A 25,778-nucleotide genomic window follows, 5' to 3' on the forward strand; every position below is an offset into this window, starting at 1 on the left:
TTTGGAAACTTCCCTTTTGATTTTACCTACTCCAAGTCCTTGGTATATAACCAGACATTCCACACAACCCCAGTCCAGCTCTTCCTGCCCACGGGTCCTGTCCTTGTGCTTTAATAAAATCATCTTTTTACACCAAAAACATCTTCAAGAATTCTTTCTTAGCCATCAGCTCTGAACCCCACAAACCCCACCATCACCCCAAAACTTCATCACCATCACCCTTTGCCCAATATATGCCAATAGCAACATCTTGCAAAACTATAGTACAATATCACAGTCAGTATATCGAGACTGATACAATTAAGTTAAAAATATAGAATATTTACACCATCATAAGGATCTCTCATGTTGCCCTTTTTCATTTAAAATTTTTTAATGCTTATTTATTTTTGAGAGATAGACAGACAGACAGACAGACAGAGAATAAGCAGGGGAAGGGCAGAGAAAGAGAAGGAGATATAGAATCTGAAGCTGGATCCATAGTCCAAGCTGTCAGTACAGAGCCCCACACAGGGCTTGAACCATAAACCGCAAGATCATCACCTGAGCCAAAATCAGACACTTGAGCCATCCAGGCACCCCTCATGTTGCCCTTTTATAGCCACGTTCACTTCCATCTTGGCCTCATGTACTTCTTAAACCTTGGCCACTACTGTCCCCAATTCTATAATTTTGTCATTCAATAATGTTATATAAATAGAATCAAACAAAATATAGCTTTGGGGGACTGGCTTTTTTTACTCAGTATAATTCTCTGGAGAGTCACCTAGTTGTTGTGAGAATCAATGTTTTCTTTGTACTGTTGAGTAGCGTTCCATGGTATGGACGTTTGTGTAACCATCCACCTACTACAGTCTTGTTTCAATAAGCCATCCAGGTCATTCTGATGCATGTTTGTTTTTGAGAACCACTGATATCTAGAAAAATAACTTAAAAAGACAGGGAAAAAAATAAGGTGTTTTTGTACTTCTCCTTCCTACTCACTGACCTTGTGGGTCTCCTCTCATCTTCACCACTACTGTTATCACAGTACTGATATCACTCTGTATCCTGCTTATTACTGCTATGCATTTCTTAAGGGAATGATGTATTTATTTAAGAAATATTTATTGTGGTACCTCCTAGTAACTGTTCTAGGCACCAGGAAAACAGCAGTGGACAAGGTATACAGGTCTCTGCTGATGAAAAATTTTCAGGACAGTGAGGCCAAAGGAGACAATAAACAAAGTCAGGTCAAAATAAATGCCATCTGCTTAAATCCCAACCAACCCAATGTGGCCCTCTTGAACATAAGTAACACTCCATCAAGAGCACTTGGATTCTGATGGGCCCATCCAATACATGTCTGAATGTACTAGTCACTATGGAAAGAAAGATTTTGTACTAAGAACTTTATGTTAGCTGAGAAAGAAGATACTCAGGAAAGTATTATTCATAATAGCAAAATACTGGAGATACTCCAAATATTCAATAATAGGGAAATACTTATGCAAATTGTAGCAGACCCACTGTAGAGCATATGGAGTCATTAAATTAATGATTACTCAGACCAAGTAATATCATGAAAATAGCTGTGTTTAATATTATATAGAAAAAAATCAAGATACTGAACTGTATACACTATATAATTCTAATAATATTTTACAAAGGAAGAAAAATTAAATGTCAGACAAATGGGTGAAAAAATTTTGGAAGAATATAATTATGACTATCTTAGGATACTGAGTTCACAGATGCCTTTTTTTGAACTCTCTAATTTTCACTAAATTTCATTATCTTTGAACTTATTTATATGCATACGTACAGTTTATTATTTTTTTTTAATTTTTTTTTTTAACGTTTATTTATTTTTGAGACAGAGAGACAGAGCATGAACAGGGGAGGGGCAGAGAGAGAGGGAGACACAGAATCTGAAACAGGCTCCAGGCTCTGAGCTATCAGCACAGAGCCCGACGCGGGGCTTGAACTCACGGACCATGAGATCATGACCTGAGCTGAAGTCGGACGCTTAACCGACCGAGCCACCCAGGCACCCCCGTACAAACAGTTTAAAATATTAATAAATGTTGTTGACATTCTGACATGCTAGTTACTTGTGTATCTTTAGACTCAGAGAAGAAAAGCTATGAGAGCAACAGAGCCACTTTCCACCATATTTATTCCAATAGACCTGGATGGACATAGTGAAAAAAAAGATTCTTCGGAGTCTTCCCAGTGCACTAGTGCCTAGTTGTATTAAGCAATATGCCTCCTACGTTATGAAAATCTCCTGGCAAAAGCAGAGTCTCCTGGTGTCCCCAGAAATTTTGCATAATATCACAGCTTCACAAGAAAATAAGAAATAGCAGAAGGATGACCCAGTAGGAGTCATGTCCCACAAATGACTATGCAAAATCCTCTTAGCTCTGTCAAGGGAATGGGTATATTCCTGTCGATAACCATGGCAAGAATCAAAATTCATTAGCCAAAAATAGATGGGAAATGCCTAGTTATACACATTTGTGGTATTCTAAAATGTCTTTTAGAGTCCTTTTATGGAACTCTTTTAAATAAAAAAATTTCATCCACAACTAGAATGAAAATTTCACTATAGAAAATGATTTTGGTTGATCTGGAAAGTGTGCATGACAGTGTCATAACCTTGTAGTATCTTGGCTTTATTACCAAGGTTGAACTCATGGGGAAATGAACCCAAGACAAACAAGAGATATGCTGCTGTGATGGTTAATTTTATGTAACAACTGGACTAGGCTAAGGAATGCCCAGATAGCAGGTTAAACTGGTGTATATATTTGGGTGTATATATGAGGATGTTTCTGGAAGAGATTAGCATGTGAATCAGTAGACTAAGCAAAGAAGATCCACCCTCATCAATGTGGGCAAGCATCATCCAACCCATTAAGGGTTCAAAGGGAACAAAAAAGGTGGAGGAAGGGTGAATTCTCTCTCTTCTTGAGCCATAACATCTACCTTTTTCTCCTGCCCTTGGACATCAGAGCTCCTGATACTGAGACCTTCAGACCCTAGAGCTTAAACCAGGGGTCTTTCAAGCTCTCTGGCCTTTACCCTTGGATTGGGAGTTCACCATTGGCTACCCTAGTTTCCAGGCCTTCAGATTGATACTGACGCATACCACTGGCTTTCCTCATTCTCCAGCTTGCAGATGGCAATCAGAAGAACCTTCACAGTCACATGAATTGGTTCCCACAATAAATGTCTTCCTATATATCTATATATCTCCTATTGGTTCTGTTTCTCTAGAGAATCCTGACTAGCACAACTGCCTACATGTATGCGTAGTTTTCAGTGTTCAATAACAAAGTTAATAATCAGCAGATAATAAAGAAAGACAAATGAGGAAATCTGAAAAAATACGAATAATTCTTTAACATCATCCTCAGCACTCAAAACAAAATGACATATTTAAATCTTGGTACACAAAAAAATTCAAAACACTCATGAAGCTCATAGTCTATCCGAGGCTGTGTGCTACGGGAAGGGAGCAATAATCAAGGAACTTATTGAACATATGAATGCTGATTTACATGGAAGAGTCATGGAAAGGACAAGAAGCAAAGGCTGATCCTGGCTCCAAGAACCAGTCAGAAACCAGACTCTTCCAATCCTTCATCTCTGCAAAATCTTCCTCCTGTGTGTTACAGAAAGCAAGTCTCAGAGCACTCCAGCTTTTGCTCCTGCTACTTTAACAACTGCTCCCTCCCAGCCTGCCCTCCTTGCTCTGTCTCACCAGTGGGACTCTCTAGAGTCTAGGATACGGGAAGAACCACCAAACTGATATTTGATTGATTATACATGTATATGAACAATAGGTATTTTTAAACTTCTGTTCCTACAACCAGATTGCATTGGAGATTAGAGATTTTCTGTTTGAACTCTCTAGTATAGCTATAGCATAATTATGAATAACACAGTGATAGCTAACATTTATTAATCACTTATAAATGCCGAGAACTGTCTTAAGTACTTCACACTATTTCAACTATCACGATTACTATCATTGTGTGCATTTTGATGTTGATGCCATCATTTTCTCCATTTTACAAATAAGGAAATTGAGATTTAGGAAGATTAAACCACTTGTTCAGAATCTCAGAGAGATACTGGGTGGGGGTGAGGTACAGGGTGACAGTGGGGAAAGAATTCAAACCGAGGGCCTCTAAACTTGAGCCAATGTGTTTTACTATCTAGAAGACTCCTTGGAGTACTTTGATTAAAGCTTTCAAAAACTTCCTCTGATATTCAAATTAAATTATTAACTCCAATTAAGAGAGGAGGAAATCTGCCTTAGTCCTGGCTGGTTTGACCAACTCAGGCTGGTGTGTGTGTCTCTTTCCTAGAGCCTGGTTGAAGATAAAACCAGAACCATTAAATGCATTACATTAGCAGACCCTGTAAACCAGAGCTGGGGACTGGATTGTATATTTTCTGTGTGTACACAAGAGGGACAAATATGTGCTTAAAGTTTCGAGGATGGGGCAAATAGCAAAACGACAGTGCAGGTATCATTCTCCTACACTGTCTGGCCCAAGGGAAGGTGCTTTGACTTTGTAAAATGGAAATGACCTTGCCATTGTGAAAGAAACACCCAACAAGAAACTAAAAACAGGTCTAAACTCCATTGTTCTCCATGAGACCAAAACCTCAGCTGTCAAAAATCATCTCCAGATTGCACAAAGTTCTCCAAAATCTTTTGGGGTAAACAATAATAAATGATCGGGGCCGCAAATGAGTTTGCCATTCAATTTTGCAGTACCAGAAAATGTACATCCACAGTGGGGTTTACCTGATGAGTAATATAGTAATGTTTAAAAAGAAGGAAGCAGTAATATTGATATTGCTACGTATAAAACATTTTAACATTGTGTAGACATCACTTCCTAAAAACTCTAAGAATGGTTATGAGTAGATGTACTCAAATTTGAAGAAATACTATTGCTTTTTTTATAGTCACATATATAGAGTCAGTTTGTTACTATGGAATCACATATGATGTCATAAATTTGACATTCTAAGCGCAAACCTAGGCAGAGCAACAGAAACAACAGGAAATGGAGCTGGGGAGAGGAAAACCTGCGTAACAACAAAAGAAATTCCAGTTAAAAGAAATGAGTCAAACATCTCTGAAACAGAAAAAGAAGGTGAGTGAGCTGAATGTCCTAGAACCTTGCCAAAGAGCTAAGGAAATGTAGCTATCAACAAATGTGGATAGCATTACCTCTGGGGATGTTCGGCAACAATTAAATCATTTCAGATAATGACTGCATGTGGAGAAAAGGGAAGGAAAATAAAGGAAATGAAGAATGGAGAAGAATGAGATTAGAGCATACAGTAGCAATCAGTTGAATTATTTAGCCTTTATTGGGCTGACGCTCCTATGTCAGTGGCAAGAGGTGGAAACACTGTTGCTATCTGTGAAGAATGCACAGCCTAGTAGGAAAGAGAATATATAAACAAAATACAGTTCAGTGCTCAGTGAAAATATGTATAAAAGACACAGGCAACATAAAAGAATGTTTAACTCTGGGAACTTCTCCCAGGTCATGCTGAGCTGGGTTTTGAAGAACATTAAAGAGAAGAGGAGGTTACAAGGAAATAGGGTGATATGGAGGCAAATGCCAAGTCATTTAGCACAAGCAAACACAGAGATAAAAGTGTACGGTGGAGGGCGAGTTGGAGGCGGACAGGATGCACCATGAGGCTCCTGGTCTGTAAATCCAAGCAAATGAAGGGTGTACCTGGAAATGAAGCATAATTAGATTTATGTTTGATAAAGGTCACTTTAAATTGATGGGGTAGATCTAGAAGTTGGGAGGATTTAAAGTTATGAAACCTGACCACAAGTCTATAATTCTGAGAATGCAGTCCTATACTGATCTGAGATCTGGAACGAGGCAATGATACTAGGGATGGAGACGAAGGATTGGGTTTAAAATATCTTTTGACGGGATTTTAGGGTGATGGTGTGGAGAACGGCTAGGAGGATTTTAAGATCAGTTCTAGGACCACACAGCTCTGCCATTCTCTGCAGTCACAGTCTCCGTCACTCAACTAACACAGATGCACAAAGAGCTTTATGCCTAGACTGCGCCTGAGCACCGTGGTCTAAGCTAGAAGATGAGCTCTTAAAACAGAAATAATGCTAATCTTGGTTGCATTACAGCTGCCGAATTAGTATGAAACAATACAAACACACACAATGGTATGTTCCGCAATTGAAAATGAAAATATTTGACTAGCTGTCCATGACATGAATTATCTCCCTGTGCTCTCCTACACAGACTTCCCTACAAGTTTGTTAATTAAGAAATGTCCATCCTTTCACTGTAGCTGGTATGAGTAATTAGAAAATATGTACTGAAGACAGGTCGGTCATTAGATCTGCATGGGATTAAGAACCTTGATTTTAAAAATCAAGCTAATATTGGTGAGGCTTAGATGCACAGAAGATTGGAGTTCTGGTTTGTTAAGAAAACAAACAAGAGAAGTTTTAATTCTACGTGGCAAAAGGAAAAGTTCCTCATGCAGCAATCTTCAGAGGAATGGAGAGAAAAAAAATTATTCTGTGTGAGCAATTTCACATTAAATTGAAGTCTGGCTGAGCCCTAGAAAATTCTGCCATAGCCTTTCCCTTGTTATCATTTTTTTAAATGATAAATACCTCATGCCTCAATATATAAGCCAACAAATTTCTAAATTAAAAAATTGTTTATATAGTTCTCTGATAGGTGTTATTTTTTACCCATGCCTGTTATAACAGAGGGAAAATGTCTAAAATTTATATATACTTTTAAATTGGGAAAGAGACAAATTCTAATTTTTATTTATCCTCCCATTCCTAAACCCAAGGTTTCTAATGCCCCTAGGATTAAAAAATTAATAAATACACTTTGTTTTCATATTAAGAATGATACTGGATCGAAGAACTCAAAAGACAGCATAGACACAGAGAAAAGAAAGGATTCTGAGAAATCAGGAGTTCGTCTGAGCACGCAGGTGAGCTGACCTCTTTAGATATGATGAGTGAATTAAAGAGTAGAAAGCAAAACAGAAAATGTAAGGCAGCAGGGGAGTTCTGGGAGAGAAGACTGAGCTGCCGAGATTTCTACTAAAGGAAACCTAATGTTCTCATGAGAGGTTAAAGACAGACTAGGAGAAGCTGGTCCCTGCCTTCCCCACCAGTACACATCCCCATGTTCATATAGAATATATGGTGTAGAAACCACAGCCATATTCTCTGCTCAGCCTATGGGAGGAGACTGGTCATTGTTCAAATCAGGGAGGGAAGGGGAGTCTGGCCATCGCATTGACCATTTTCTGCACAATCTTTCAGATGAGGCGTGCAGTCAATCCGAATCACTTCCTGAGATGTTGCCCCATGCGAGGTCACTCGTCGTGTAGACGCTGCCTTTGTGCAGCGGAGGGAACAGTACTTCTTGGCCCCTGCCGCACAATACGTGTTTATATTCACATGTGCCTCTTGTGGGAGCAGGGCCGGCAGATCACCATGATCAGGGTGAGCAGAGATCAAACAACTGATTTTGGAGGGGAGCCACAGGCAGTCTGGGTGAGGGGCAGGATACGGGGAATAAAAACTCTTCCGCTTGCCTCTCCATGGTGTCCTCCATTCTTACTCCTCCCAAAGGAAATGCCAGAGTGCTCTATTCCCTCTTCGGTAGCTGCTTTGGAGCCATGCTGCAGCCCCATTTAGGAGGCACCTGCCCTCATCTTTGTAGTAGGGTCAAAAATGGTGAATCACACCTTCTTAGTTTCAGCTAACAGGCTTACCCTTAAGGGAACAAGTGGGGAAAAGGGAGGAAAAACGGTCAACTCTACTATGTTCCATATAAGAGGAGTCACAGGTAAAAAAAATAGGAGACATCAGATTTGTTTCTTAGTTTTGGGTTCTCCTCCAGGTGGATCCCCACTGTTTGTCCCTCAAAGAGTTTAGGATTGGGCCAGAGCTAGAATAGTACATAAGGGTCAAGGTTGAATTAATCATATAGGCCAGGGACATTCTCACTGGACTCTGCTATATTTAGCTTGACATGGCTGTTCTGTAGGTACATGCATGGCAGGAGTGGGTGATGGGGCATCATACTCCTGGGTCTCTTCTCTCCTCCAAAGGAATCACAAGAATCACCATTGCCGAAGACTGATTCTCGGGGGTACGTTGTGCGAAATCAGTGGTCACGAACTTCACGGAGCCCATCCACCAGAGCTCCATCAGTAGACGAAACCAGAAGCAAGAGTGCCAGTCTTAAGGTAGAGATGGAGATGAAATGAAGGGAACATGATATAATAATGATAATGGCGATGATGATGATGATGATGATGATAATGATAATAATTTTTTATTGATGCTTTCTATGTGCCAGGCCCCATTCTATTCATTTTACATGTTTTAGCTAATTCAGTCATCATTAACAAAACAAACAAACCTATAAAGCCCTATTTTATGGTAGAGAAAATTGAAACACAGAGTAACTTGCCTAAGATCTCACATTAATAACACTAATAGAGCTAGATTAAAACCCAGGGTTACCAGGTCTATAAACTGTACACTTAATGATTATGCTCTTTGACATCTCCTTCCATCTTTCCTTCCTTCAGTAACTGAGTACCGAAGCCTTAGAAGATGGGGTGGAAAAATCAACAAAGGAAATAAGTTGTTGAAAAGTGTTACATTGTGTGGTGCTTTGGGCCCTTATGGAAGCCTTGTCCCATGAGAAGAAAACATTAGTTTTGAGATTGAGTTTTTGAGTACAGAGAGAGTGACACAGACCTAGATGAAGAATATGTATCCCTACCAATCCATCTATCCCTGTTTGAAAAGTGGCTCAATAATCTAACCAAGAATGTCTTTTGAAACACGTGAAACAATCATCAAAATTGAAATAAGATATAGGTGCTTAATAATTTACTGCACAGGTATACTTCCTTTCTAATTAGATGATTCTCTCCCAATGAGCTCCACTGGCACAAAGTTCTGAAGGCAACAGGGAGACCCTTGGTTCTCTAGACTACCAACCTTCCCAGCAATTGCTGCATTAATCACAGGGCAAATAGAGAGAGAGATGCCTACAGATGTTTTGTAGAGTCTGCTGGTGGAGCATCTGGTCTAGTAGCTCATAGTTAACTGGAGGTCACAGATGAAGGCAGTGGTGAGCAAGGTCCCTTACTCAAGCCCTCCATCCCACCTGGAGGTCTCTGAATGAGCAGTTAAAATGAAAGCAAGCCATAGAACTTTGGAACTATGTGCCAGCTGCCTAAGGGCAAGAAGACCTGTAATATCTACTCCAAACTAAAACAAAACAAAACAAACAAAAAACAGTGTGAGGTGCTGATGGGATGGGGCGGGGGGGGGGGGGGGGGGGGGGGGGGGGGGGGGAAAATAAAAGCAATCTGTCTCTGTGTCTGTTTAACAGAAATACCTAATGACTGGGTTCTTGAAACATGTGAGCCCCTCCAAGCCCTACTTAAAGGAGCTGGGATGACCGGGATCCAACTAAGGGCTAAAAATGTAACAAAGGGAAGGGCAAGGGTCCTTTACTCCTGCTGGGCAGAGATAGGGGGAAAGGCGAGCATCTAATTCAGACTCCCACTTTCTCGCTCCAGCTCCCCGCTAGCTCCACAACCTCCCGGACTTCATCCACCTCCCCCAGCCAGCAAGAGTCCCAGAAAGAGCTGTCGGCGCAGCCCTCGCCGCCCACGCCACCCATGCCTCTCGACTCGAGCCCTCCCACTCCCCCGGAGTCCTATTCCCAGTCCCGGCGCAGCAACAAGATGCAGGAGAATCCAGAAGCCTGGGCTCATGGCATCGCGCGGGACTCCATGCAGCTACGGGAATACCCTCCTCGCACGCCCCCCACCGAATGGAAGTCCTATGCCCAGCGCAGGACGACCTACTCCACCCAGCTGGACCGCGACTGCCTGTCAGAACTGCCCCGGCAGCAGCAGCTGGAGGAAGAGGAGGAAGAGGATGAGGCCTATTGGGCATCCGTGAGAACTCTGTATGAGAAGACCCCCAGCTGCTCTCGCCCCCGACCGGTGAGCGTGGCCCACCGACCTGGGACCCAGGACTCCCCCTCTCTGCAACCCTACAGCCTGAATCTCCCCCAGCCTTCCTCCTCTCCAGTGTGTAGGGAAGTCCTGCCCAGCCTCCTGCTTCTCCTCCCCCTAAACCCCCACCCCTGTAGGTTCAGGAGTTGGAGGGGGGGCGGGTGTTGGGTTGTGGAATCTCAGCCCTTTGCTGTCTCCAGCATCTCAGTGCTCCAAGCGGACGCCTAGGTGTTTTCTTTCCACCTTTCCACCTTGCCCTGGCATGAGCCCCTTTGCTGATCCCTTCCTTCTGTGTGACTGTCCTCGCATTGGCACCCCTCTTATGCAGCCCAAACCCAAGCATGCCATCACCATCGCTGTGTCATCCCGGGCACTTTTCAACATGGTGGACGGCAGGAAAATCTTCGAGGAAGAGGGTCTAGAAAAGTACATGGAATATCAGCTCACCAATGAGAATGTCATCCTGACCCCAGGGCCTGCATTCCGCTTTGTCAAGGTACCCTCCAAAGCTGTGTTCCTCCTGTCAGAACCCTGGATGGAGAGGGAAGGACCCAGGCAGGTCCTTGGGAACTCATCCAGGTTTCTTTATAATTACTGGTCTACCTTTGTAATTCTTGCCCTTTTCAAGTTGACCTCAGGTCAACTTATGCTTTCACAGAGGCTCCTAGACTGGTGAGAAAGGGTCTCCAGTTCTAGATTTCGGATGCTGAGATGGCCCTCAGCCGAGTTCTAATGATGACATGTGTAAGAGACACCTTTGTTCCCTTCCTAGAAGGAGTGGTAACCGGAAACGATAATGAGTTATAATCCCAGCATTAGAAACAAAATGAAATTCACTTTAGCTGCCCCAAACATAATATCGAGATGATCTTGGTTGGTGCTTAGAGGCATGATTTTAATAGAGAAAGTAAAGTTCTCTGAACTCACACTGAAATGTATAGCACTTGTGATCCCCTATATAACTTATAAAATTTTACACCATAACATTATAACCAGACAGAAATAAATGACATCTCCACAAGTTGTGAGTAGAAGGTATTTGTGGGGCATGGTAGATGCATCGGAGGAAACCACTAACCTATTTTAAAGACTCATGTTTGAAAAATAGACAAAGTGCTTTGGTAGCACATATCCTAAAATTCGAACAATACAGAAACCATTAACATGGCTCTTGTGCAAGGGTAACCTGCAAATTCATGAAGCATTCTATATTTTCACAATAAAAAATAATCACCAGATGATCCGGAAAAGCAGATTTTATGAATCCAAAAAAAAAAAAATAGACAAAGCATAAAAGGGTTAACCTGATCCTTCCCTCTACCTACCCCACAGAGATAATTCTAAGAAATCAAATGTAACGGTCTTCAACAAACTTTCCCTATCTACTCAGCAAACATTAACTGATGTCCTGTGTAGCAGAGGCTGGAAATACAGGAATGAATGACATACCCCTGCCTTAATGGAGCCATAATCTCTCAGTGAGGAGTCTTCAGAGTTTGAATTTGACACTGATGCTATCCTTTCTCTCCAGACTCCAGACTCCAATGCCCACCTTGCCTGCCCCTCTTTACATGCATTCATGTTTGTAACCTGCAGGCACTGCAGCATGTCAATGCTAGACTCCGTGAGCTGTATCCTAATGAACAGGACTTATTTGATATTGTACTGATGACTAATAACCATGCCCAAGTGGGAGTGCGGCTTATAAACAGCGTCAATCACTATGGTAAGTAAAATAAACAACATGTGGAAGAACAGCTAGCTGCTCTGGAAGGGAGAAGCCATGTCATTTTGCTAACTGTGGCCTAACCAACGCAACGTCTTTGATACTGACACCCCCTTCTGCGTGAGGAATGTTTATTTGCCTATGTCAGAAAAAGAGAGGCCATGTTCATTTTTAACTTCAGCAGAGTTGGGCCCAAAGCTCCGGACTTAACTTGTCAAGTGTGAATTTCAAAGACTTAATCCCAGCTCCTGCGATATATTTCTCTGTTTTATGTTTTTCGCTTCTGAACTTGACTTCAAGGAGCCATCAACCCAGAGGCTTTCTCTGGGTGATCACACTTCTTGTTCACCACACATCCATGTCTAAGGTTTACAGGTTTTCCCCTTTCCTTTCGACTCTTAACAATTTGATTCTCCTTGACTGCTTTCCCTGCACATCAGATCCATGCCAGCAAAAATGTCTTTGTTCCTTTACATGGAAATTTGGATTGACTCTCATCTTCTCATAGCATTTCCGTCAATGTGTTGGATACTTTAAGAGAAAAATCCTCATTTTCCTGTTATGGAATTACCTGACTTGTTATCTGAGGACCTTTAGCCTATCTTTAAGTGACATATCCAGTCTTATGGGTATGTGAAGTCAGAGTAAGGTTGAACTTTGGTATATTCAAGGTTTAAAGTGGGTTTAAAGTGGGAATACTTATAAATAATCAAGATGTATTTTACAAATTATGAGTTTTACATTATCCTAATTATAAGGCTGATGTCTGAGACATACTTTAAAAAATGTTTGCCTTTCAAAAAAGCAGCTTTCATAGTGTTATGACATGAAAAGAGAACGTATATAAAAGGTTTGGTATAGATGAGCAGCAAAATCACTCAGTTATGGCAGCTATTAACTTTACAGCAATCTTATTTGATTTAGTAGGTGATTTAGGTCTCTTGACCCTTGCCAAACTGGGTCCATCATGGCTAGTAGCATAAGGAATCATGGTTATTGACCTAACAGTTCTGCTAATGAACTGACTGACCTCCATCTCTTCACACAGCCTTACTCATGAAATAACAACCTTTCACCTGGAAGCATCATTTCTCTTCTCGGAGTATTGAATGCAATCTGTGTCTCCTTCTGCTACATATGGCCTGTTAGATTATAATTATCTGTTTTACGTGCCTGGCTGCTCAGGGAACTATGATTTACTGGTGAATTGGGATGGTGTTTTAATCATTTCTGAAGTCCTCCATGCCACCAAATAATTTCTGACCTTTAAATTAATATTATTTAAGGGATTGTAGAGTATACTTCGGTGCCACTTACGCCCAATGTTGGCTTAAGTGAAAAACAAGAGTATTTTGTTCATACAGTAGCAAACACTTCCACCTCAACTGTCAATGGACTCTATCTACTCTGTTGGTCCATACAGATGAAACACAATGACTAGACTCAAAATTCTGCTTTGTATCACGTGCAGGTACCCATTCATCATGTACCTAAAAAATACTTTGAATGGGTATGTACTATCTCATATGCATAATGTTATACTTTATTCAGCTATTCTCATATCATTAAACGGTATTCTGCTTTTATAAATAATCCTGAGCTGAGACTTTTCCACATAAATCTTTATCAGAGCCTCAGATTATTCCCTTAGAATAAACTATGAAAAGGTCAAAAGCTATAAACTAATAAAAGCTCTTGAGACATATTGTCAGGTTACTTTCTAGATAGCTTGTAGCAGTTTATACCCTCATCTAAAGTGAATATGGGTACCTGTTTTAGAAAACTTTCACCAACATCTAGCGTTTGCTTTTTAATTGTTGTTGATTTGAAAGACATTTAGTGGTATTTTAATATTTATTCTGCTAAATAATTACATTTAAAATTCCAAGTGAAGAAGGAGACACTTTCAGACCTTTTGTTGTTGTTTTTAGAAAACAGTTTAAATCCTGGCACTGCTTGTCATTACTATTGTACTGTTACTGAAGAAATACAGAAATGGTACTTAAAATAGAGCCACACATTAACTATCTCTTTCAACAAGTGAAGAGCCTGTGGTTGAAGGAAAAGAACTATGTTCTAGTCTAGACAAGAGTCCTTATGAACCAATGGGCTTAGACAAGTCTTTATGTCTCAGTTTCCTTTTGTGTCACAATGAGAATAATGCCTGTCATACAGTTGTTGTGAGGGTAAATTGGCATGGTCTACGTGGACATACTTAATGAATTATCATGTACCAAACCCATCCACTATTATATAAAATAGCTTTTTAAATGTAATATAGCAGTTTTTCAATATTAGTGCTATGAATTTTAAAACTTCAATAGACGCTCAATTATTCCTATGATAACTTTGATTTACATTTATAGTAGGTAGATTGTCTTTAGTCTCTGACATAACAAAGTCTTTCTTGCCCAATAATAGGCTTACTAATTGACCGCTTCTGTCTGACTGGTGGAAAAAGCCCCATTGGCTATTTGAAGGCATATCTTACCAACTTGTATCTTTCGGCAGATTCTGAAAAAGTACAAGAAGCCATACAAGAAGGTATTCATTTGGTTTTATCGAAGGTTTGCGCTAGTGTTGACTTTCATTGGGCTTCATATATGATTATGTGGCTTGTTAAATTTTCTTGTAAGCCGTTTCCAACGAGTGGCAGCCCCTAAGGCTGTCTTTTAGAGCTCTGACCTAGAGGTGGACATCCTCAGTGATTGTCCTACAACTGCTTTTACACTTTCCCATCCCTTATAGAAATGGAGGCAGTGTGTAAACAATAGTTTGGGGATGCGTGGTTATAAAGAGCAGTTGAGTCATCAGGTAATAGCTTGAAAAAAAAATACCGCAAAGGTTTTTTTCTTTTTTTAATCATCAAAATGGTAGAAGAAACTGACGCTTCTGGGAAGACTATTAATAAATCTCCATGGTCTGCCAGGGATCGCTTCTGCAACTATGTTTGATGGAGCCAAAGACATGGCTTACTGTGACACACAGCTCCGCGTGGCCTTTGATGGGGATGCCGTCCTCTTCTCGGATGAATCTGAACATATTACCAAGGAGCACGGGCTGGACAAGTTCTTTCAACATGAAGCACTATTTGAGAATAAGCCTCTTGCTCAGGTAGGTTCAGTGATTTCTAATTAATTTTGATCTACTTATTTTCCAACATATAAATGTTTTGAATTATTTTAGGCAGGCTATTCCTCACTTCGTATCCTTCACACTTTGCTCCCTTTCTTTCATGAACTCCTCATTTTGAAACATCTGCTGCCGAGTTGGGTACTTTTTGTTTTTGGTTTGTTTTGTTTTTAGTTTTGTTTTGTTTTAGGGTTCTTTTATCTATCCTGTTTTGGAAATGTTTCTATGATCTTCTCATGATAATGAGTTCACCTCCAAATTACAAGTAATAGAGGTAATATGGCTTACCAGTAAACCATTTCTACATAATAAGTTCTCAGAATAGTAAAGTGATTTCCAATAGGTTCAGTAAACATTTATGGACCTCTTTGACCATAGACCTCAAACTCAATAAAGGCATTATTTAATTGAGAAAATCTGCACAAGTGTGAGCTCAGATTGAATCAAACAATGAGCCTCAAGTAAGTGCAAGCTATGAACACTGAATCAAAATGAAACTGAATATTTAAATTTTTTGAATCAACCCATGAACTGAAATGTTAAAGTCACAGTCTGAAATAAACAAAACTTACAACTCCTGAACCAAAGGAAATCTGAAACATCAAGCTATTCTCTAAACTGAATCTAAACTGATGGACCATTTAGTTTTAATCTAAGAATTTTACCAAAGAATTTAATTATTTAATTGGTCTTTTTTTCAGCTTTTCTTGAACTTAAAATAAACAAATATTGTTATTTTTATTATACTTGTAAAAGTATAAATAGACTAACAGAAAGCTGAAATGTTTCACTAATTTGCCTTGTGATAGCAAGCGATATTTAAACTGTGTGTGTGTGTGTGTGTGTGTGTGTGTGTACGTGTGCACACATGTGCACATAACTTCATGGTCCCTGCCTTAACAGCTTCTTTGGAAAACTTGATCTTATGTTATGAAGTTGTTCATTGTTAAGAAATTGAGAGGAAAATCCTTTGTTATATTTTAGTAAGTCTGCTGAAATTCAGAGTGCATTGTATAGTAGTCTATTACTGAAATTTGGAAATTTCCAGAAAAAGAACACTTAAAATATTCAAAATCATAATTATTTCAAGATAATCTTAAAATACCATTTTCTCATCTCAGGTAAATCAAATTTCTTTTAAATTTTGCATTAATCACTTCCCTTTTCCGTGTTAAAGAACTTGTTCTTCACATTAAACATTGAAATTGTGAAGCCCAACTCTAGTTATTGCTGGAATACCCAACAAATTTCAACTGACGATACTTGTTTTCATTATGCAGTCCTTCTGGCAGTGGATAAAGACGCTATTTTACTTACTTACTTACTTACTTACTTACTTATTTTTGATGTTTATTTTTGAGAAATAGAGCACAAGAAGGGGAGGGGCAGGGAGAGAGGGAGACACATAATCGGAAACAGGCTCCAGGCTCTGAGCTGTTAGCACAGAGCCTGATGAGGAGCTAGAACCCACAAATCGTGAGGTCATACCGAAGTTAGACACTTAACCAACTGAGCCACCCAAGCACCCCATAAAGATGCTATTTTTTACATAGTAAACGTAGCTTTTCTATAAATATCAGGTATTGCCAGTGTGTTCCACTGATGAGAAAGAAGTACAACCGAGGTACAATTCCTACCCAAGCCTTTCAAGTATGTTGGTCATGGGACTTGCAGCTTGGTCATGACAATGTCCCACTTGTCTCAAATAGAGGAGAGCTGAGAGTCCCCAGAAAATGAAACAGCTAGAGAAGATTAACTTGGCCACTCTCTGGTGGCTTAAAAGCTTCCAGTGTGGCACTATAACAAGTAACAGACATTTCCTGATTTGATCCCTACTTAGTCTCACCATTCTCAAACAGTGGTCTCCAACTCTGTGTGTATGTATGTGTCTGTGTGTGTCTCTGTGTGTTTTAATCATAACATTTGATGTATAATTTATATACAGTAAAATTCATAATTTTTATTGGGTGCTTCTGAGTTTTGACACATGTATACCGTTGTGAAACCATGACCAAATTCAAAATACTCAATATACTCACAAAATTCCCTCATACCTCTATGTAGTCATCCTACCCTGCTATCTCCAGGATCTGCAACTACTAATATAATTTCTGTCCCTATAGTTTTGCCATTTCCAGATGTCACATAAATGGAACCACACAGTATACAATCTTTTGAATCTGACTTCTTTCATTTAGCATAATGCATTTGACATACATCCATGCCATTCCACGTATCAGTAGCGTCTGTTCCTTTTTATTGCTGAGTCATATTCTCTTCTATGGATGTACCACATTTTCTTTACCCATTTACCTGCTGGAGGAGATTTAGACTGTTTCCATTTTTTGGCATTTATAAATAAAGCCACTTTAAGCATTTGCATACAGCATTCTGTGCAAACATAAGATTGCATTTCTCTTGGGTAAACACCTATGAGTAGGATTTCTAGGTCACATGTTAAGTATATGTTTAATTTTATAACATACTGTGAAACTATTTTCCTAAGTGACCATACACTTTGCATTCCCAATAGCACTATATACGAGATTTTGTTGCAGTACATACTTACCAGTATTTTGTACTGGTAATTGTTTTTTTGTTTGCTTCTTTTAAGTTGTTCCGTATCTCACTGTAGTTTTAATTTGCATTTCTCTAACAATAAATCATATTGAACATATGCCATCATATATGTTCTTTAGCAAAAATATCTGCTCAAATCTCTTGCTCATTTGTATTGGGTTTATTATTTAAGTTTGAGAGTTCTTAACATATTCGAGATACAAGTCCTCTATTAGATATGTTTTGCAAATATTTTCGCTCAGTCTGAAGACAAACATGTCTTTCTATTCTCTTTATACCATTCATTGTCTTTCAATGATCAAAATTTTACAATTTTGATGAAGTTCAAATTATCAGTTAGTTCTTTTATGAATCATGCTTTTAATGTCATATGTAAAAACTGTTTGCCAAAGTCACATAAATTCCCTATGTTTTTGCACATAATTTTATAACTTTAGGGTTTTTTTCTTTTAGGATTATGACCTATTTCTTTTTTTTTTTTTTTTTTAATTTTTTTAAACGTTTTTATTTATTTTTGAGACAGAGAATGAAGGGGGGAGGGGCAGAGAGAGAAGGAGACACAGAATCGGAAGCAGGCTCCAGGCTCTGAGCCATCAGCCCAGAGCCCGACGCAGGGCTCGAACTCACAGACCGCGAGATCGTGACCTGAGCTGAAGTCGGACGCTTAACCGACTGCGCCACCCAGGCGCCCCTAGGATTATGACCTATTTCGAATCAACTTTTGTATTTGTGCAAAGTATTGGTTAAGTTCACTTTTACTGCCTATGGATATCCTAATTGTTCCAGCACTATTTGTGAAAAAGATTGGCTTTCTGTTCCTTTAATGTAGGTGTCCATGCTTTTACCAATATCACACTGTCTTGATAAGTGCAGTTTTATAGTAAGTCTTGAGATCAGGTAGGGTGAGTTCTTCAAATTTGTTATTTTTTAAAATTCTTTTGGATATTCTGAATTTTTTTTTTTTGCATTCTTATATAGATTTAACAACTAGGTTGTCCATTCCTGAAAAAAAAATTCTGCTGGAATTTTTATTATGATTATGTTGAATTTATAGCTTAAACTTGGGGGAGGCAGGAAGATGTCCTAATATCAAGTCTTTCAGTCCATGGGTATAGTACATCTCTCCATTCATTTAGGTCATCTTTGATTTCTTTCAGTGTTTCAAATGTTTTTGTATATAGATATTACACATGCTTTGTTAGATTTATACCTAAGTATTTCATAATTTTGGTGCTATTGTGATTGGTACTTTAAAATTTTGATTTCCAATCTGTTATCACAGATTTTGCATATTGACTTCGTATGTTGCAACTTTGTTAAATTCACTAGTTAGTATAGTAAAATTTTCATAGATTATTTGAGATTTTCTACATAGACAATATTGACTGAATAAAAACACTTTTATTTCTATGTTTCCATTTTGCATGTCTTTTAATTATCTTTCTTGCCTTATTACCCTTGCTTGTGAATTCAGTGGAATGTTCAACAAGAGTGATAAGAGGGGACATCCTTGCCTTATCCCTGATCTTAGGAACAGATCATTCAGTCTTTGACTCCTAAGTATATTATCTATTGTTTTCTTCAAGATGCCCTTTGCCAAGTAAGGGAATTACTTTCTAGTCCTATTTTTTGAGAGTTTTTACGATAAATGCATGTTGAATTTTGTCAAATTTCTTTCCTGCATGTATTGAGAAAAGCATGTGGCTTTTCTAGTATGTTGATAGCTAAATTACATTGATGTATTTAAAAATGTTGAGGCAGCTTTGCACTGCTGGTGTAAATTCAACTTGGTCATGTTGTAGTACCCTTTTTATATCTTGCTAAATTCAATTTGTAAAAATATAATTTAGGATTTTTTTTTTTGCCTTTATGCTCCTGAATGATATATAACTCTATAGTGTTCCTTTCTGGTAATATCTTACAGAATAATGCTAACTTCACAGAAGCATGTGGGAGATATTTTCTCCCCGTCAAATTTTTGGAAGACTTTGTGTATAGTTCGTATTATTTCTTCTTCAACTATTAGGTAGACTTTCACAGAGAAACCATCTGGGCTTGGACTTTTCTGTGTAGGAAGGCTTTAACTAAAAATTCAATTATTTTTAATAAACTATTACTCAGATTTTCTCTTTTTGTCCTACTTTCTGGCAGTTTATGAGTTTGTATCTTTAAAGTAATTTGCCTGTTTCATTGAAGTCACTGAATTCATCAGCATAAAGGTTTCATATGTTCTTATTTTGCTTTTACTATCTTTAGGATTGTAGTGATATATACCTTTTCATTCCTGATATTAGTAATATTTGTCTTCTCTGTGGTTCTCCCTTGTTCTTAGTCTAGCTAGACAACAATTTTATTTATCTTCTCAATAGCCAGCTCTAAGTTCCTAAAGATGGAAGTTGAGGACACTGATTTAAGACTTCTAAAATAAGCATTTAATACATTAAAATTTCTTCTAAATGATGCTGTGATGGCATCCCACAAATGTCGATAGGTTGTTTGTAATATTCATTCAATTCTAAGTATTTTTTAATTTTCCTCTGACTTTCTCTTTGATTTATGGGTCATTTAGAAGTTGGTTATTTGTCAAGTATTTAGAATTTTACTAGATATCTCATTCTTATCAATTCCACATAGAATTTTGTTGTAATCAAAGAATACATTTTATATGATTTCAATTCTTTAAATTTATTGAGGAGTGTTTTATGCCCAGAATATGGTCTATCTTGGTTAATGTTTCATGTGTACTTGAGAAGAATGTTGATTCTGTATTGTTAAGTTGAGTAGTCAAAAATGTCAATTAGATTAAATTGACAGTGTATTAGGTAATATTGCCCAAGTTTTCCATATTGTCAGTAGGTTTCTACCTACTTCTTCTATCCATTATTGAGGAGGCAGGGATGAAGCCTTCAAGTATGTTTGGGGATTAATCTATTTCTCCTTTCAATTATGTGTTTGCTTCATGTATTTTTAATCTCTTCTGCTTACTGCCTAAATATTTAGGATTGTTATGTCTTCTTGGTGAAATAATCCCTTTTCATTATGTAATGTCTCTCTGTCTCATAGTCATATAACCACTCCAGCTTTTTTATTTGTTTTGGTTTGGGCTTTTTCACTGGTGTTTGTATGGCATATCTTTTCCATAATTTTAACTTTTAACCGATTTATGTTTTTACATTTATTTTTTTAATGTTTACTTGTTTTTGAGAGAAAGAGAGACAGAGCGTGAATGGGGCAGGGGCAGAGAGAGGGAGACATAGAATCCGAAGCACGCTCCAGGCTCTGAGGTGTCAACACAGAGCCCAATGCAGGGCTCAAACTCACAAACCACAAGATCATGACCTGAGCTGAAGTCAGACACTCAACTGACTGAGCCACCCAGGCATCCCTATGTTTTTACATTTAAATTGTCTCTAGAAAGGATGACACAGACACCCGTTCTGAATATGGTGACATAAACTGGTCCCTATTTATTCCCTTTGGAAACTACTCAAAAGCAGTAGGAGAACTGTATTCCTCTATGTTTCAAAGCCAAACTAGTTATTAGTAGGGTGGATCCTGCCAACAGTCACCATACCCCCTTTGCTGCTGTTGCCAATTTTAGAAATAGTTAATAGTTTTAGAATACCTTTAGAAAATGAATTTTACATGTTTTTTTTTTCCCTGATATTTGCAGTCTTAGAGAAACAGTGATCTAAATAATGTTTAGATCTAAATAGACAAAAGATCATCTGTTAAGTCATGTTTATAAATAAACAGTTTGTTTCCAGGACAGCAGGGAAGGGATCTTTTGAATTGAAAACAAGTCAGTCGTACAATACTATCCTTGTCCTTCCCCCATAAACTCTCTAATTGTTCCCAGAAAAACCAGTCTGCTTCAGTGATGAGTAATAAAAACAGAAGCAGCACAGAACATACACAAAGATACTGAGACAAAGGCAAAAAAGGGCAAAATCTAATAACAGATGTAGATCTCTCACTAGAAATAGTGGCCAAAGCATAGGTAAAAATTGTGACTAAACATTTACTATGACTTTTAAAAACGTAATAAAGCAGGGTCAGGGTCATAAAGTGGAAATGCAAGAATCAAGGGAGAGATAATAAAATGTTAAATGGTAGAACTCTGGAAATGAGTAAAATTGAAAAATAGGATTTTACAGAGAAAAAAAATGACAGAAATGTATCATAGATAAAGAAAATCCAACATATGCATAAGTGGAATCCCTGAAGAAAACACTGAAATTATGTTTTGAAGGGAGGAGGAGAGGATTGTGTGTGGTAAATACAAAGATGCAAAATTATATCAAAATATAAATCAATAAAATATCTGAAACTGTCAGATTTATTAAAAGATTAGGGGCACCTGGGTGGCTCAGTCAGTTAAGTGTCCAACTTTGATTCAGGTCATGATCTCACAGTCATGAGTTCGAGCCCCGCGTCAGGCTCTGTGCTGACAGCTCGGAGCCTGGAGCCTGCTTGGATTCTGTGTCTCCCTCTGTCTCTCTCTGCCCTTCCCCAGCTCATTCTCTCCCTCCATTCCTCTCCCTCTCTTCCTCTCTCTCTTTCTCAAAACAAAAGTAAATAAAAATATTTTAAAAATAAACTATTAAAAGAATAAAGATTAAAGGTGACATTATGTAATTGGGAACTAGAACAAAATTATCATCACCAAGACATTCCCTAGTAAAAAATTTTGACATCAAAGATGAAAAAGTAATTCTCTGAGCAGTCTGCACATATGAGTGGGGGAAAAAATCAAGCTGTCTTCAGTTTTCTCCACAGCAGCACTCAATAGCAAAAGACAGTGGTGCACTACTTATAAAATCACTTGGAGAGAAAATATATATCACAGATTCTATATCTAGCCAAAAGTTTATTCAAGTAAAAAAAATAGATCAACAGTTGAAAACATACTATATTCTCAGAGATTGTTATTTCCATAAGATTTTCTTGGGAAAATTAGTCTAGAAGACACATATTGGCCCACATGTAGATGAGGCACAAATGGATGCAGAATATATTTAGCCATAGAGCTAAAACTAAAACAATTGTAGGGATTAGGGTGACAGAAAAGAAAGTACACATTATATGTCCTAACGATGTAGAAATTATATCACTAATGAAAACAAGAAAAATGCGGAGGAAAAACATCCAAGGAAGAGTAAGTATGTTGATATCTTCAGTTACAATAATGATCAAAGGATAAGATGTAAAACTGATAAATAGAAATATAGGAATCTTTAATAATGAAAATGAGGAAGAGGGAACAAGTAAAATTGGGTGCTTGCAAAGAAACAGAAGATGAAAGAGAGGTAAAGAAGGACTGTAATTTCATTACTTCTCATTATAAAAAACACTAGGTCTGATATTTAAAAAAATAAAGGATTAAAAGTACTATAAAAAGTTAAAGTTACAAAGGTAACCAATATAAGGAAATACTACAGACCTTCCTAAATGTTAGAAGAAACACACATACACACATTCACAAAGAAAAAAGATACTCAATGAACAAGGAAAATACAATAAAAATCCTAAGACAGAACCATTATCGCATATATTAGTAATGCCAATAAATATAAATGGCCTAAAACTCAACTTTGTTTTAAAAAATTAAGACTTCCATATTGGATCATATAGCAGAATCCAATTCTTGCTCTATTCCAGAGAAACAGCTAGAACTAAGTGTTCAGAAAGATGAAGATAAAAGTAAGTGTGAAGATATACACAGGTAATTGTAAATATAAGACAAGGTTAGATTCAAGCCAAGAAGTCACTTAACTAGCATATATTACAATATAGCATAAATTATAATAATAAAACGTGCAATTCACAAAAAGCAAACCAAAATAGTGTTTCAGTGATTAACCAGACTTTATTTAGAGTATCCCATTTTGCCATGGATAATTTATGTCTGTCGCCCTGGTTTAACTTTGTATAGAAACTTCTTTCACTCTTAAAACATCTATGTTTAGATGATAAATTATATGGTCATCCTATATTTATTCCAGCAATGCAAGGATAGTTCCACAAAAGGAAACATATTCACATAAACGCAAGGAGTTTCGGGACTTTGCCATCGGCCTTAGAATACTGACGTTCTAATGCAGTATTATATCCTTTTATAAGCTCTTACAAGCCTCTGCTTTTTCAGCATTCACTTCCTTTAGCTCACTGGATCACAGCTATGACATATGTTCCTTTTACAGGGTCCCTTAAAAGGCTTTCTGGAAGATTTAGGCAGACTGCAAAAGAAGTTTTATGCCAAAGACGAACGGTTACTTTGCCCTATCAGGACCTACCTGGTTACAGCCAGGAGTGCAGCCAGTTCAGGCGCCCGAGTGCTGAAAACCCTTCGCCGCTGGGGTCTAGAGATAGACGAAGCTCTTTTCCTTGCTGGAGCCCCCAAAGGTCCCATCTTGGTAAAGATAAGGCCCCACATTTTCTTTGATGACCACATGTTCCACATTGAAGGGGCACAGAAATTCGGCACCATCACAGCTCATGTACCTTATGGCATTAATCAAAAAATGAACAATTAGGGATGGGGAGGAGAAATAAAGCAGTGAGTCTGGTATTACAGAAGCCACTTTTGTGGATCTCTAGGGTAATTAGATAGGTATTTCAGATGATTGGACCTCAGAACTTAGTTCATTTGGAAAGGTTTCCTCTTGATATTTTGAAAATATTTTGAACCCTCAAGTTACCTGCAAGCTACTTCTCTTTGAGCTATCAATGCTGTTGAATACCACTGCACTTACCTTTATGTGTAAGTCATATTGATGACTCTTTAGGATAAGTTTAGAACCTGAATGCTTGAATACTTAACAGGCTATCTCAGGTGTCTAGTTAGTTTTACAAAGCATTGCTCATTTTTGGAATTGGTTGATAGAATGAATTGTTACCCACCATCATTGTAGAATATTGGTCTTCAAAGAAGGAAAGAGTAGGGTTAGATACACTCTTGAAAATTGGAGCTTTTTATTCTGCTGCCTCTGTGACCAGGCTTTTAATCAATGCAAAATGAAAAGGTCAATCCACCTGCAATTTTGACTCCTGCACCAAGTTTGACACTGCTCATTGAGAAATAAATCAGCAGGTTATTCATAGAGGGCACTTTCCATCTAAGATGAGCTCCAAACAGAAGGTCTGGAGAACCTGAAGAACCTGGGGAAGGTTCTTTGAAGCTTACCCGAGGGTGCATTACCTCTGGACTACAAGGCTTCATATTTGAAGTCTCTGGCTCTGGGCCTGGCAGGTAGGTCCAATGTTTACATAAAAAAAAAAAAAAAAAAAAAAAAAAAAAAAGCTTTGGCTACCACTTCAAAATGTGACATGAAGTGTAATATCCTAGCCTTTCGTTGTTATTATTATTTTGTTATTTTTCTTTTGATTTCAAGAAACATCTATTGGTTATTAACCATAATCTACTGCATAATAGGCACAGTGAGATGGTTATTTTCATGTTACCTCATTTTCTCATCAAACCAAATGTTTGTAACAGAACATTATTATTACCCTCATTTTTACCAATGGAGGACTTAAGACTCACAAAGAAAAAGTAGCTTGTCCAATAACGTGCAGCTAATAAATGGTAGGACTGAGATTCCTTCAAAAGCTACATTCTGTTTTCTCTGTGAATATACAGCCTTCCACTTCAAGTTGTTATTAATTCCATGGTCATAGGACCCATCCTGAACAGATAGTCATTCCATTACGTCCTATGCTTCAGTTACATAGCAGTTACATAACAGGTCTGAGGATTTCCCTCCTCCTCTCCTCTTCATGCCCTCTCCTGCTTCTTCTACCCCCACTTCTATCTCTACTGCACCCATGTATACATATTCTGCCCCGGCTCTAGGTAAAGAAGACTGCTGCTGACATATAGGTTTGCTCTCTTTCTTAATTTGATATAAGCTAGTCCAAAATATACCAGTCATGACACTTACTGAGTACCTACTGTTTTCTATGCATTCTCCAGTGTGAAGACCACAAGAGAAACTCAGACATAATCCTGTCCTTTGGGAAATTTAAAACCTTGAACAATCCCTTAGAGTAAGTCAAGCATGCAAACTGATATAGTCAACCCCAAAAAGCTGTTTGTCCTCAGTGCCAAGAGAGGGTCACACATGGAAGTTGAGGAAGAGATCTGTGTGGGCTGGATGTGGTCAGACTATAAAGAGAACCGAGGTGAGCTTTTAAGAATGAAAAAGACATGGATAGATAGAAAAAGAAAGAGGAAACAGATGTGCTCTGGGATCAGTGA

General features: G+C 38.3%; 1 protein-coding gene and 1 non-coding gene across 4 annotated transcripts; both read left to right on the top strand.

Annotated features, from left to right (window-relative positions):
* The first annotated feature begins 5,028 nt into the window (after nt 1–5,028).
* NT5C1B (5'-nucleotidase, cytosolic IB) lies at nt 5,029–25,133 on the top strand. 3 transcript variants are annotated; one of them, XM_042933618.1, is made up of 11 exons: nt 5,029–5,159; nt 6,925–7,014; nt 7,352–7,534; nt 8,146–8,283; nt 9,637–10,068; nt 10,409–10,576; nt 11,677–11,806; nt 14,228–14,350; nt 14,736–14,920; nt 23,180–23,221; nt 23,722–23,752. In XM_042933618.1, exons 1-10 carry the CDS (start codon nt 5,127–5,129, stop codon nt 23,189–23,191), a joined length of 1,494 nt encoding a protein of 497 aa, XP_042789552.1. In that variant the 5' UTR covers nt 5,029–5,126; the 3' UTR covers nt 23,192–23,221; nt 23,722–23,752. The 3 variants fall into 3 exon arrangements, with proteins under 3 accessions (XP_042789552.1, XP_042789550.1, XP_042789551.1); XM_042933616.1 differs by lacking the exon at nt 23,180–23,221 and having other exon boundaries at nt 5,030–5,159; nt 23,722–25,133; XM_042933617.1 differs by lacking the exons at nt 7,352–7,534; nt 23,180–23,221 and having other exon boundaries at nt 5,031–5,159; nt 23,722–25,133.
* Nucleotides 11,194–11,296, top strand: LOC122216710. Its single transcript, XR_006201063.1, has one exon. It is a non-coding gene; the product is annotated as a U6 spliceosomal RNA (small nuclear RNA).
* Nucleotides 25,134–25,778: the final 645 nt, after the last annotated feature.

This window comes from Panthera leo, chromosome A3, assembly GCF_018350215.1.
Source record: "Panthera leo isolate Ple1 chromosome A3, P.leo_Ple1_pat1.1, whole genome shotgun sequence".
Classification (NCBI taxonomy): domain Eukaryota; kingdom Metazoa; phylum Chordata; class Mammalia; order Carnivora; family Felidae; genus Panthera; species Panthera leo.